Genomic DNA, 13,785 nt, shown 5'->3' with positions numbered 1-13,785 from the left:
TAAAAATTAGGCAAAAGCTTAAAAAAATAGTAGTGAATGGAATCTCAGGGTTGAGAAAGACCTTAGAGGCAACTGGTCCAACTTTCTTTTTTTTTTTTTTTTTTAGAGAGAGAGAGGGAGAGAGAGAGAGAGAGAGTTTTAATATTTATTTTTTAGTTATCGGCGGACACAACATCTTTTTTTTTTTTTTTTTTTTTTTTAATGTGGTGCTGAAGATCGAACCCTGGCCGCACGGCCAGATGAGCGCTTGAGCCACATCCCCAGCCCAACTGGTCCAACTTATTAATAATTGCATGTTGGACTCCTAGCTGTTTAATCAAACGTACCCCAGGCTCATGTAACTCATACTGAAATTCCACCCCTACAAGCTCTCAGGTCTAACTGGAATTCTACCTCATTCACAGAGCCTCAATGCAGGTCTGTACCCAATTCCCTTTAGTCTCTCTTGGTATTACTGTGTTCTTTTTAAATAGCTGTCATCTGTCCACTCAATAAATAGTTGTTGAGTATCTCTGCCAGGTGCCAGATGCTGTGTTAAGCCTTGGCTCATTCCACCTGTAAATCTGCAAACCAAGACTCCCTCTCTTTCAGCTTTCCTAAAATTTTTAACACAAAGTTTCACCAGCACTAAATCCATGTTTGTTGAATGTGACCCTGTCTATATATCTCTGGTTTTAAAAATTTTCCTTTAGTAAATATTGTGCTGATAGCAGTTGTATGGCCATGGAAGTAGTGGAAAGTAGACTGGAGATTGTTCATTTTATAATTGAAGGGTCTGACAGCTCTAATTAGGATTTTGAAGTTTTCTTCTCTGTGTTAATTGTCTTTAGGAGAACCACATATTCCAGGCACTGTGACTCATATATTTAGTGAAACACTCGATGAATATTGAAACTGAAGAGAGACAATTCTTATTCTATAGCATAAAATAAAATAGCCATTTCCCCTTTCAATTTTAGAGCTACTTATAACAGAAGGTACTCCTGTTGATGATGCTGATACAGAAAAACCACTAAAGGAGATAAAGGTGGAAGAGCCAGCAGATGCCACCCTTTTGGACAATGTGCTTTCCTTGTTATATTCATTCTTGCTTTATTTCACTAAGATGGTAAGTTTGACATAGTTTCTTCAATTAGAATGTTGATTATTTATTAGTTTTTAAGTGGCTTCTGGTCATGAAGTGAAGAACTTAAAATGTCTTTATGAAAATGACTCCTGACCCTTTGAGTAGATAGCTCCTAAAACAAAAGCCATAGGGGTGTGGCTTAATGGTACTTAGTTTAGCATATGAGGAAGATTTGCTGTCTACCAAGGCTGAACATTTGTACGCCTGTAAAAACTTGGTTCTTCCCCTCAGAACCTTTTATTCTGGCAGGGAGATAATAGCATTCACTTGAAACACAGTAAGATTATGGCAGAAAGAGAGGTATTTATTTGATGGTAGAATATTATTGTCCATAAATGTATTTATTATGGTTGGAAGGGTGATCAATAAGGTCAGAAAGTAGTTGAGATGTGTTTGAAGCACAGGCAAAGGGCAAACAGGAGTGTGACATGTGGTTTGTTGTTGATTAGACAGGGTTGGAGGATGGTGGGGGAAGCTGGCAGTCAGAAGAAATGTGTTCAGAGAAATGGAAACATGAAGAAAAGGATATTTGGGGAGGCCAGGAGAATGTGAATAGTTGGTGTTGTATAACGTGTGAAGTTGGAGGGGGATGGTCTGTTGGAGAGGCCAGCAAATCTTAAAGGAAGTTATGAGCCAAAGTAGCATTAGACCATTAATAGTGGGGATCCTTAGAAAGTTTTAAGAATGAAAGGAATTAGGTTAGATCTGTTTCTTAGAGTCACTTAAGCCTGACCTTTCTAAAGAAAATCATGATCCAAACAAGACATTTAATCTGTCTAGAAGCTTATCTAAGCATTTTAGGACTTACCTCCCCCTCATGGTATTTGTTGATGTTGGACTTTTAGAGTTTAATTATAGGAATGAGAAAGCTTTTAGAGCTTGGAGGATAAGATGGTCCTAGGGCTATTGTGACAGTAATCCTTCTCAACTGAAGTTGTTTCCTGTAGGTTGTGTTATTTCAAGACTTGTGTAAGAAAAGTGATGTTGTTGTTTTTCTTGTAAAATGTATAGATTTTGAAGCCAGGTAGATCTGGTTTCAAATCCCAAGGTTATCATTTAGAAGTTTGGGCAAATAACTAAACTTTTCAATATCAGATTTCCCATCTGAAAAATGTAGATAATGCTTACTCCAATCATAAGAATTAAATGATTTGACAAGGTAAAGTGTCTGGTGAGGTGTCTGGCATTTTGTAGGGTTTTACCCCCACGCACCCCCTAATTCTCATGTAGGCAGTCAGAGGTGGTATAAAGACAATGAATACCTGGGGAGGAAAGACCACCAGGGTGGAAAAGATGTGATGGGGAGAAATGAATCATTTTTCAGTTGGCTCCATGTTTGTTCATGGTGGTGGCAGCCACCTGGGTAAGGAGTATGTACAAGCCAGGCAGTTAGAATAATGATATTTCCAGTGATTAAAGCCCAGTCTTCCATAGTCATAATTTGATTATCAGAATGAATCAACATCACTTGTAAAGTTTACAGCCTCACGATATGGGAAGGATTTCTTTATTTATATTTTTAGGTATGCACAGAGCCCTCCTCTAGGTCTAGGTCGGGGTACACGAATGTGGTGCAGGTATGGTCAGTGATTTTGTGGTGATAGGTAAGACATTGACGTGAGTGGCAAAGAAGAGGCACAATGTTATGAGACTGATTTGAAAGGAGCCTTCAAAAAGGCATTTTGATGGCCCAGTATGTACAGGACATTGTGCGAGGACTAAAAGAGTCTAACAGGTGTAAGGCATGATTGTGATTTTTGAAAGCCTTAAGAAAAGGACTTAACAAATATATGCAAAAATTATGAACAAGTCAATGTAAAGTCTTAAACAAGTAGTATGATATCTGATAGGACTGGAGAGTAATAGGCTCTGATGTGTTTGGGAGATGTGCACCAATCAGATTCATTGATCAATGGAATCTTAGTAGAATCTTAGTGTTAGAAGAAATCTTGGAAGGCTGTTAGTCTAGTTTCTCACTCATTGCTGTAATTTTCTTTACTGTGGCCCTGACGAGTAGTTATGAGGCCTGTACACCAGTATTTCCTAGCATGAGTCACTCTCTTACAAGGCTATATGTTCTTCTGTTGTCTAGTTCATCCTTCTATTGACTCCAAATTTTCCTCCACATGATTTCCTCTATAAAATTGAATTCTTTTCTACATAGAAATCCTTTAAATATTTGAAGTTATATCTCAATTTAAAAGTTATTTTTAGTATTTTTATCATGGAAACTTTCAAATAAGAGCAGAGAGAATAGTAGGGGACTATAGGTAACTATAACATACTGTACATTTCAGAATACTAGAAGAAAAGATTGTGAAAGTTTTACCATAAATGATGTTTGAGGAGGTAGATATATTTAACCTGATTTAAACGTTACATAGTGTATACATGCATCAAAATGTCATGTTACCTACGTCAATAATTATAATGTTTATTTCTATGTACTAATTAAAAAATAAATTTAATTAGAAAAGCTTTAAAGAAAAGCATAGAGAATAGTATAATGAACCCACGGGCCATCACCCAACTTAACAGTAATTCCTTGATAGCCAATATCAGTGAGTTTTTTTTTTTTTAATTTGTTCTAATTGGTTATACATGATAGCAGAATGCATTTTGATTCATTGTACATAAATGGAACAAAACTTTTCCTAGTTGTACTCAACACATGTAGTAGTCCTACATGTACCTCGGGTAATGAGGTTCATCTCATTCCACCATCTTTCCTATCGTTATGCCCTCTCGCCTGTCCTACCTCCCCTTTGCCCAATCAAAGTTCCTCCATTCTTTCCATGCCCCTTGCCACCCACCTCACCCCCATTATGGGTCAGCACCACTTTCAGAGAGAACATACAGCTTTTGGTTTTGCCATAATTTTTTTCTCTTTTAATGCTATAAGTAACATTTCATTTTGTATATGTACCACAGTTTCTTTATCCATTCATCTGTTGAAGGGTTGTTTCCACAAAACTATGGAATGCTTCACAAATGTGGGTGTCATCCTTGCTCAGGGACCATGCTAATTTTTTCTGTATTGTCCTAATTTTAGTATATGTGCTGCCAAAGCAATCACACTCTGAGTTTTAACAAATGTGGATACCCATGTAAAAACTACCATAATCAAGATATAGAACAGTTTTTTCACTAGAAAAGGGGTTTCCTTGGGATCCTTCCCAGTGAGTTCCTTCACCACCTGTTCCAGGCAACCACTGATAATTTTTTTTTAAACTATAGATTCATTTTTCCTACAGTACTATTTCATATATATGCCCCTATAAGTGGACTCATATCTAGGAGTGCAATTGCCTCCTACGTTTAATGTATGTTTTTATCTTATGTGATACTGTCAAGCCATGCTAAAAAATGACCACAATCATTTTATACTTCCACCAGCAATTTAGGAGACTTCCACTTGACTTCATCTTCACTAGCATTTGGGCCATTCTAGTGGGTATGTCTTTGTGAGTTTATTTCCTGACAATTAATGATATTGAGTGAACTTTTTTTTTTTTGAGATAGGGTCTCACTAACTTGCTTAGGCTCTTGATAAGTTGCCAGCCTCAAACTTGGGATCCTCCTACCTCAACCTTCTGAGTTGCTGGGATTACAGACATGTGCCATCATGCCTGGATCAAATACTTCTTCATGAGCTTGTTGACCATACTGTTTTTGTATGTCAACTCTCTCTGGCTAGCTGGAATCCAGACTTCTCCCAGCTCAGTGCCAACTGTGGGATTGGTTAGCTAATAGTTGTTCTTGGCCCTCGCAGGTACTGCTTAGAATGTAGCCCCAACTGAAGACCACCTCCATGCAGATTTCTGGAACTCTTTTTCTTTGTGGCTCCCATCTTTCTGGTAGTTTTCTCTACATGTTTTTGACTGCTTAATCTCCTGGAACTCTGGTCTCTTTCTCCTCAGTGAGACTGTTAGGCCCCATTTGGGTTCCCCTTCCCAAACTGAGGTCTAGAGGGTGCCTCAAGGTAGAATGCTCACCTATTTGTTCTCCTGCTCTTAGGGGTGACAGTTGCATGTCCCTTGTGGCTTTCTATATGAAAAATAGCTCTTTAAAAATATATTTTGACTGGGCATGGTGGCACATGCCTTAATATTCTAGTGGCTCGGGAGGCTGAGAGAGGATCACGAGTTCAAAGCCAGCCTTAGCAAAAGTGAGGTTCTAAGTAACTCAGTGAGACCCTGTCTCTAAATAAAATACAAAATGGGGCTGAGACTGGGGATGTGGCTCAGTGATCAAGTGCTCTTGAGTTCAATCCCTGGTACCAAAAAAAAAATATATATATATATATTCCAACTTTCTGGTTGCTTTCAGTGGGAGAACAAGTATCATATAAGTTACTATCTATTGATTTCTCCTTTTGTTGTAGCTTTTTGCAATAATTGAAAAAAATATGTTTGTGGGACTTCTAGGATATATTGTAGTTTTGGTGAATAAATGACAATCCCCCTGGTACAACAATTTAATCTGTTTTCTCTATTGCCTTTTTTTTTTTTTTTTTTTTTTTTTTTTGGTGGTGCTGGGGATTGAACCTCGGGCTTTATGCATTCTAGGCAAGTGCTGAGCTAACAACCTCAGCCTCTCTCTGTTGCTTTATATTTCTTGGAAATTGGTAGTCAGGTTTAGGTTCAATTCTGTTTCTTATGAAAACTTAATAGGAAATATTGCATTGACATATGCATGTCCTCTCCTTTGATGTTGACTACTAGTCAACAGTGACGTTGGTGAGATTTGCTAATATATTATAGGTTGCAAAATAGCAATGGTCTGAGTTGCTGGGATTTTTCTTTCTTCATTTAAAGGCTGGGATGCCTACACAAATAAAAATTTGATTATTCTTTTTTTTTGGAGGGGGGAACTGGTGATTAAACTCAGGGGCACTTGGCTAGTGAGCCATATCCCCAGCCCTATTTTGTATTTTATTTATATACAGTGTTTCACTGAGTTGCTTAGCAATTCCCTTTTGCTGAGGCTGACTTTGGACTTGCTATCCTCCCTCCTCAGCCTCCCTAGCTACTGGGATTACAAGTGTGTGCCACGGCGCCTGGCTATGATTGATTATTCTTTACACAGATATTTGGTTTGTATAGTTAAGGCAGGAGATAAATATTTGTTTCCTTTTCTTCATTTAAACACTTTTCAGAATAGTAAGGTATTCTTCTAGCTTATCAAATGATACCCAAAGGGTCTTGAAATTTTTTATTGTTTCATTGTTTTTATTTGTTGCCATAAAATTAATTAGTTCTTTCATATATTTAAGTTTTTGTCTTAAATGAATTTTTTAAATTATAAAAACCAGGTTATCTAAGAGAAAAGAATGATCCAGAGGGATTCTAGCCAGGTGTTAGACAATGTGATGATATAGGGCCTGTTACAAACTGGAAATGTATGCTCAATTTAAAGTATTTAGATTCAGGCTGGGGTTGTGGTTCAGTGGTAGAGCTCTTGCCTATCATGCATGAGGCACAGGGTTAGGGTTAGGGTTAGGGTTAGGGTTAGGGTTAGGGTTAGATTTAGGGTTATGGTCAGGGTTAGGGTTAAGGTTAGGGGTTCGATCCTTAGCACCATATAAAAACAAAATAATGTGTCCACCTGAAACTAAAGATACATAAATAATTTTTTTTAAAAAGTATTTAGATTCATTATACTTGAAAACACTGCAAGTGAACAAAAAATATGAGACTGCCAGTATCCTTTCTCTTGAAGAAACTATTGGAAAATATTGAGGAGGTGGATTTCTGATGAGGAGGTTGGTTTAGAATTGCCATGATTCTTTGTGACTGTTTTGTTATAAATTTAAGGTTTCCCATTTCTTCTAATTTGTCTGTTTCAGCTGTTTACTACATTGCCTGATGAGTATCAACCTGGGCCTGATTTTTATGGACTACCATGGGAGCCTGTAGTTTTCACTGTTTTCTTTGGATTGGTATCCTTTGTCATTTTCTTTTGGAGAACTGTTCTTGTTGTGAGTAAATTAACTTACTTATACCTTAGCACATAAGCACAAGGATTATTTTATATAGTCACTGCCCCCCCACTTTTTTTCCTTTTCAGTTGCTAAAACACAAATTAGTGGTTTAAGTCAAACTAACCTTATAAAATAATTTAGTGTGGGTGCAGTTGGTAGAACTGGTAATTCTTACAGCCATCCTGACCAGTAGTTTCATACATATCAGAAGTCTTAAAAGTCGGATAAAAGATGGGATAGGTTAGATAAATATCCTTTTATGTAGCATATATGTCTAGTAATCTATATTAAAGAAATAACTATGCTTTGAAGATTTTGGTAATGTTTTTCAGTGGAACAGTGTATTAGATTGAAGACTTAGCACAACATAATTCATTTAGGGGTTATTGTATGTTTGCTTAATGGAATAGTAGGCAGATTTATCTATTTCAAAGCTTTGAGGTACAGAAAATGCTCACAATTAAATGTGAAGTGGAAAAAAAAGCAGAAACTAAGATTTAAATGTTGATGAACTGTATGTTAATATAAACACATATAAACAGGGGGAAATGCTACAAAGAAATACAGTAAAATGAGAAAAAGGAGATGAGATAATTTTTCCAGTCTTTTATATATATTTTTCCCAGATTTTATGATTTGATCATATGTTCAGAAAATACCTTTTTATTTGGAAGTATAGATTATGTGTTGTCCAAAAATCCATTAAATGTTTTGTTCATTAAGTCTTTTTTTTCTGAGCAGAATTAGTCTATCTCTGTGTATGTGTGTACACATATGTATAAGCGTATATATATACCCTTATACATACTTATGTTTGTACTGTAGGTCATTCTGTTTCATAGTTATTTAACATAATTGGAAGAAAATTATTTTAGGTAAATGGACTTTGCATATGAAAAGCCTAACAGTTAAAGAGGCCAAAAGCATTGAATACAAATCTTTTCAAATCTGAGTATTCTTTTTCTGATTTATTAATTATATCAGACATATCATTGTTAAGATAAGTTTCCTCTCCTTGTACAATTGAGTGTAAAATCTCTTAAAAAGTATTCCCTTCTTAAATAGAAGAATCATTTGCCTGGATTCCTGTGAGGAACAGTTCAATCTCATTGAACTTTTTCTCAGCTAAAAGGAAAAAGGAAATAGAAGGATAAAGAGAAGGAAAAAACATGAAAACACTTTATATTTCTCTCTTGTTTCTCATTTCAAGAACCCCGGGACCTGTTTCTCTTTTCACTAGGTTATGTGTGATCTGGTTCCTAGTTGTTGCTCCTCAGTTTCGGCATTTGACTTTGGAGCTTTAGTCTCTTCCTTAGATGACTCCTTTTATGACACTTCCCATTTTCCTCTGTTGTCATTTTGAGTAAAAGGTTAGCAAGGCTATGACATTAAAGAAATGCCATTTCTTTCTGTGTTGGAGTTTTCTGAATGCAATTTCCTATTACGAAGATCCCATGGATGATCCATGGACACATCTGAGTATCCCATCACCATTTATAACATTTGAAAGGACAAGTATATGCTAAGTTACAAAGAAATTTAGTGATGTTTTTTAAAAATTTCTGCTTAGGTTTTATTATCAGGCAGTTTATTGCTGTCTTTAGGAAATGATTGTTTTTGTCCTTTCCAGAATATGTTAATTGTCATTTCTCTAGTTGCTTGTGCATTTTCTTCTAGCAGTCTTCCCTTTCAGATTTCTTGCTATATATTTAGTGGTTTGTAGAAATAAGATGATGTAGCCTCTTAGTTTCTAAATTCAGCCAATAGCCAAATTTAAATTGGAGTTCTAAGATGTTTTCTGGTGAGTGAAAGTGGCATATCTTAGTACAAATATTATGCCTTTAATATTGTTTCCTCAGATTCCTTTTGAATAGTCATTGTTTCTGGACTTTATCCTGGTTATGTAGAATTCTCAAGTAAATGATTTTGAGTACACACACACACACACACATTCACACACATCTTTACTGTGAAATAAGGTACATATCTTAGTGTTTTTATGTCAGAGCCTATTTATGAAATATCACTAACAATTAAATTTAAAATGCTTGTTAACCTTTACTTATTTTTAATCCTATAAATTTATTATTCTGAACCAGAATGTTATTAAATTCTCACTTGGTTATGATTCTGACTGTTGTTTTAGGAATGCTGTTTCTATTGAGCAGATGTTTGACATAAAATTTAATCTTTTTTCTCTCTTCTAGGTAAAAGATAGAGTATATCAAGGTAAATTTTTAGGTTTCTTAAACTTGTATTGTATTGGTGTTTGATGTGTGTTTTATGTATGTTAGAAGTAGATACAGTGACTTTTAATGTCTATTACTTTTTTTACCTCCTGAAAATTTTACTATTCCTAGGTTGCTAGCATGGATAATAGAGTAGATGATGATGGTTCCAACTCTGAGATAGGAGATAAAGAGGAGGAACAAATTGTGGATAGGGAGATGATGTTTTAATTTGGGGCAGATTAACTTTGAATATTGATGTAATGCAGATGTATTACATTTGAAGAGTATTTCTATGCTAATGATTTAATCATGCATTAAGTAATTGAGTAGATAATTTAAAGAATGGTAATGTGAATCAGTATGCTTTCATTTCTGTTTTTCTTTGCAAAGAATTAAATGATTCCATTTTCTGAAAAGAAAGTGTTTTGAGAAGGGAGGAATATCAAGCTACAACACTTTAATGTATTTCCCATCTGTGAAATAAGCTTAAATTGAAATATCATTTTGGATGGGAGGGGTACCTGGGATTGAACTCTGGGGCACTCTACTTAGCCACATCCCCAACCCCCTATATTTAGAGACCAAATCTCACTTGGTAGCTTAGTGTCTCGCTATTGCTGAGGCTGGCTTTGAACTTGGGATCCTTCTAGCTCAGCCTCCTGAGCCACTGGGATTACAGGTGTGCACCACCGCCGCCGGCAAAATATCATTGTTCTTATATTATTCTTAAATTTTAATAATTTTATACTCTTATTGCTAATAAGCATAGATTGCTTTTTAAAAGCATAATACTTATGCTAAGAAGTATTTCCTCATAGTACCATATAACATGTCTTTGCTTTTAGTAGATTGAGTAATTGAATTGCATTTAGTGATTGTAATAATCTTGTGTATTTTCCCCTTTTAGTCACTGAACAGCAAATTTCCCAAAAGATAATCAATTTCATGAAAGAAAATGAAGAACTGATACACAAATTTTCAAAGTATGAAGAGAAGGTATAATTATTTTTTTGTTTCTTTCTCCCTTGGTTCTAGCTTGAATCATTTCTACCTGTTTTAATTTAAAAATCATATTTTAAAATTTTTGTTTCATTATTTCCTACAAATCATCCAAATTCTAAGCAGTCATATGTATTAAGTACTGCTTTCTTCTGGAAAGGGTCACTTGTCTGGAAGTAACTTGTATAATAGCACTATAATTTGTGTATCTTAATTCTGAATGCTTTATTTACATAGATGAAGGAATTAAAGAAACAGGTCCAAGAAACCATGAAACAAAATATGATTCTTTCTGATGAAGCAACTAAATATAAGGTAAAAATCCCTTCTTTGGGGGGAATTACATTCTAAACTCAAAAGTAAATGTAATGAGTGAGTAATCTTGACACCTTTTTCCCCAGGATAAAATAAAGCTTCTTGAAAAAGCTAAAGAATTTCTGGATGAGAGAACTAAAACTCTTCATGTTATGTTAGAATCTGAAAGAGAACAGAAAGCTAAGAATCACGACTGGGTAAGAGTTTTGCTGCTAAGTGTTCCTGTAATTTGGCTTTTGAAATATTTTGTAAAATTGGTTAAGTTGAACTTAGTCTAGCTGTTAACTAAAGTAAGATTAGGAGTCAAGGAAGTTGAACCCACTTCTGTGCCCATTTTGTGGAACTTTTAAGTACTGATACAACAAATTATTTTTATGGGCCTAGGAAATATTTTTATTCTTAACCTTGGATAATTTTCATATTGCTTTGCTCTGCCCTTGGAAACATGCATATCAACTAAAAAACTATTGTCCAATTGAACAGTATTTGTTTACTTTTTACTTGAAAGAGTAATGAATTAATCAATTTTCTGTACTTAAAAAAAATTTTACTTACATATTTCATTTTCAATTTCTATAAGTTTCTGTAATTACATAAAAGTTGCAAAAGATAGTAGAGAGTGTGTTCTGAAATATCCTACCCTCAAGTAAGCTTGATCACCTAGCTGAGGTAGTATTTATCAGATTTCTCCACTGTAAAAATTCTTTCCAATCCTTTTCATATTATATTCTTTGGAAGTTACCATGCACAGCCCACAGTAAAAGTATGAAGAGTTACGAGTTCAGGATGCAGCTCATGGTAGAGCACTTGCCTAGCATGCATGAGGCCCAGGATTCAATCCCAGGCATTGCAAACAAAGATTGCAGAGTTATGTCCACTTCCTTAAGGAGCGAATATCTTTATAAATTTTTGGGAATTCTTCTGTATGTGAGATTAGTCTATTCTCCCTTAAATTTTAACATTTTTTACTTCAAATAAGAAAATTTTAAAAATGATCTTAGGAAATTTTTTTCTCTATCACTAGAAAAAAAAAAGTTACTAATTTGAACTGGTTTATTTGAAACAGTAATTAATTAATTTTCTATGCTTTAAAACATTTTATTATTGCATTATGATTTTCTATACTTTGACCTTTTTTTCTGGTTATCTCATAAACAGTAAGGTTGTGGATGCCATGAAATATTTATGACTTCATTTTCCCTCATCTCTTTCAGTTCTTGATTTTTTGCTTAGTCCAAAGCTGGATCCCCTGCATTTACCTGAAATGTAATGGGATGGCTTGACAAATATTTTATTGTGTTTATCTTTTTAGTATATATATGTGTGTACACACACACACACACACACACACACACACACACACACATCAGTATTTCTACTGAAATTCTAATGCATATTTTGTGTTCTGTTTTCACCTGGCAGATAATGGAAAATAAGAAATCTATAGAGAAGCTTGAAGATGTCATTTCAGTGAATACTTCTGAACTTTCAGAGGTAAAGCTGCCAACTCTTGCTAACGGGATATTAATACTACATCTTAGTTTTGTTGCGGACCAAAAATTTGAAGTGTGCTAAAATGTGCAAAAAATGAGAACTATATGATGTCTGGTTTGGGAAAGTATAACTCTGTTTTTTCTTTGGAATTAATTCACTAACTGTAGTGTTTTGCATTAGCTTCAAATTGTCCTCAATGAAGCTAAGCTTCGTGAAGAGAAGGTGAAGTTGGAATGCTGTCAGCTTCAGCAAGAAAATACCATGCTTATGAAGACGAAAGAGCAGGTAAAGAAAATTTGATGTCATACATAATGTAAACTAGAGAAGTGAATATCATTATCTTGTATCTTTCTTGGATCTGTTTCTGAGGTAAGAAATATTCATTTAGGACCTTTTCTAGATATGCAAAGTTTAAACATGCTCCCTAAATTGAGTGCATATATATGTTCTCCATCTGTTTTGGATTTTTGGATTATTGCTTTTCTTATCAAATGTCAATCAGTTATTAACTTGCATAGCCTCAAAGAAACTTTTTAAACCAGAAAATTAAGTATTTTATGATCCTCTTTTGAGTAGTTACTGATTCACCGGCCAAGGGAAGATTACATGATAAGGAGTTTAAATTTAGGAGACAGTCATATGTGTCCAGCCATTCCTGCTGGAGGTAAATTATTTGAATTGGCAGCAATTTTCTGGGGAATGCAATAAACAGGGTCAACTTCCTGAGAGCTCTGATGTTCTTACTGCAGCTGTGAGAGTTGGGGCCACTCGGCCCTCTTCCTTAACCAAGGTCTCAACCCCCTCGATTGAGGCAGGCCACCGAGGAGTATGGTTCTCTATTTCTTTGTCTAAGTCTTGTAGTCCTGATGTATCCAGTGCAGAGACCCCTCCCTAACCCACAGGAATTCATGTGTTTTGACTTTTCAGTTGCAGCAGGAAGTCAAAGACTGGTGTACATCACACACTGAGCTCAGTGAACACATCAAATCATTTGAGAAGACCCAGAAAGATTTACTTGTAGATCTTAATCACAAAGATGATACTATTAATGTAAGTTTATACTCCAAATACATGTTTCATCTCACGAATTCTCCTGAAATCTTCTGAATTAAAATTGAGAGTCTTCCAAACTTTTGCTTCTTTTCTAGGCTTTGACTAATTATATCACACAGTTGAATCGGTTACAATGTGAATCTGAATCTGAGGATCAAAATAGAGAAGATGAGTCAGATGAATTAACCAACGGAGAGGTAGCAGGTAAGATCAGTCTCAGGGAGGTTGAATCCTTTTTTTGCTTTCCTGTCTTTAATTAAGTATTTATACAGATGCCACTTTTTAGCTGGCTGATTTTCTTCTTAAGCTTCAGGGTTGTAGACACATATCACTGGATCTATAGATATGTCTGTTGCATTGGCAGAGGTGGGTTGTTGGGGTATAATGTAGCAATAGGCATGTGAAGAACACTGACTTTTTCTATCCCATTGAAAACTAGTAAGTACACTGCAGCTACAATAGTCACATCCTATACAATACTTAGAGTATTGAACATTGTACAGTAAGAGAAATTTATTTCTTATCTTATGCAGATGATAGTTGATTTTGATAACTCATCTTCTCTATGGCTCTGTGGTTTTAAG

At 35.2% G+C, this 13,785-nt stretch overlaps 1 protein-coding gene and 1 non-coding gene across 2 annotated transcripts in view; one reads left to right on the top strand and one right to left on the bottom strand.

Moving 5' to 3' along the window:
- Nucleotides 1–13,785, top strand: part of LOC143381514 (transport and Golgi organization protein 1 homolog) — a 37,603-nt gene that overhangs the window by 13,948 nt on the left and 9,870 nt on the right. The window contains exons 6-15 of the mRNA XM_077105508.1: nucleotides 960–1,108; nucleotides 6,975–7,106; nucleotides 9,317–9,338; nucleotides 10,248–10,336; nucleotides 10,577–10,654; nucleotides 10,741–10,851; nucleotides 12,077–12,148; nucleotides 12,329–12,433; nucleotides 13,076–13,198; nucleotides 13,297–13,405. Of these exons, the coding sequence (XP_076961623.1) occupies nucleotides 960–1,108; nucleotides 6,975–7,106; nucleotides 9,317–9,338; nucleotides 10,248–10,336; nucleotides 10,577–10,654; nucleotides 10,741–10,851; nucleotides 12,077–12,148; nucleotides 12,329–12,433; nucleotides 13,076–13,198; nucleotides 13,297–13,405 (990 nt within the window). The remainder of the gene's footprint in view (nucleotides 1–959; nucleotides 1,109–6,974; nucleotides 7,107–9,316; nucleotides 9,339–10,247; nucleotides 10,337–10,576; nucleotides 10,655–10,740; nucleotides 10,852–12,076; nucleotides 12,149–12,328; nucleotides 12,434–13,075; nucleotides 13,199–13,296; nucleotides 13,406–13,785) is intronic.
- On the bottom strand, nucleotides 4,096–4,202 carry LOC143381697 (U6 spliceosomal RNA). The gene has a single exon (XR_013088867.1). It is a non-coding gene; the product is annotated as a U6 spliceosomal RNA (small nuclear RNA).

The sequence above is a fragment of the Callospermophilus lateralis genome, chromosome 15, assembly GCF_048772815.1.
Source record: "Callospermophilus lateralis isolate mCalLat2 chromosome 15, mCalLat2.hap1, whole genome shotgun sequence".
NCBI lineage: Eukaryota > Metazoa > Chordata > Mammalia > Rodentia > Sciuridae > Callospermophilus > Callospermophilus lateralis.
Note: the sequence above shows the minus strand (reverse complement) of the source record. Positions and strands in the feature narration are given on the sequence as shown.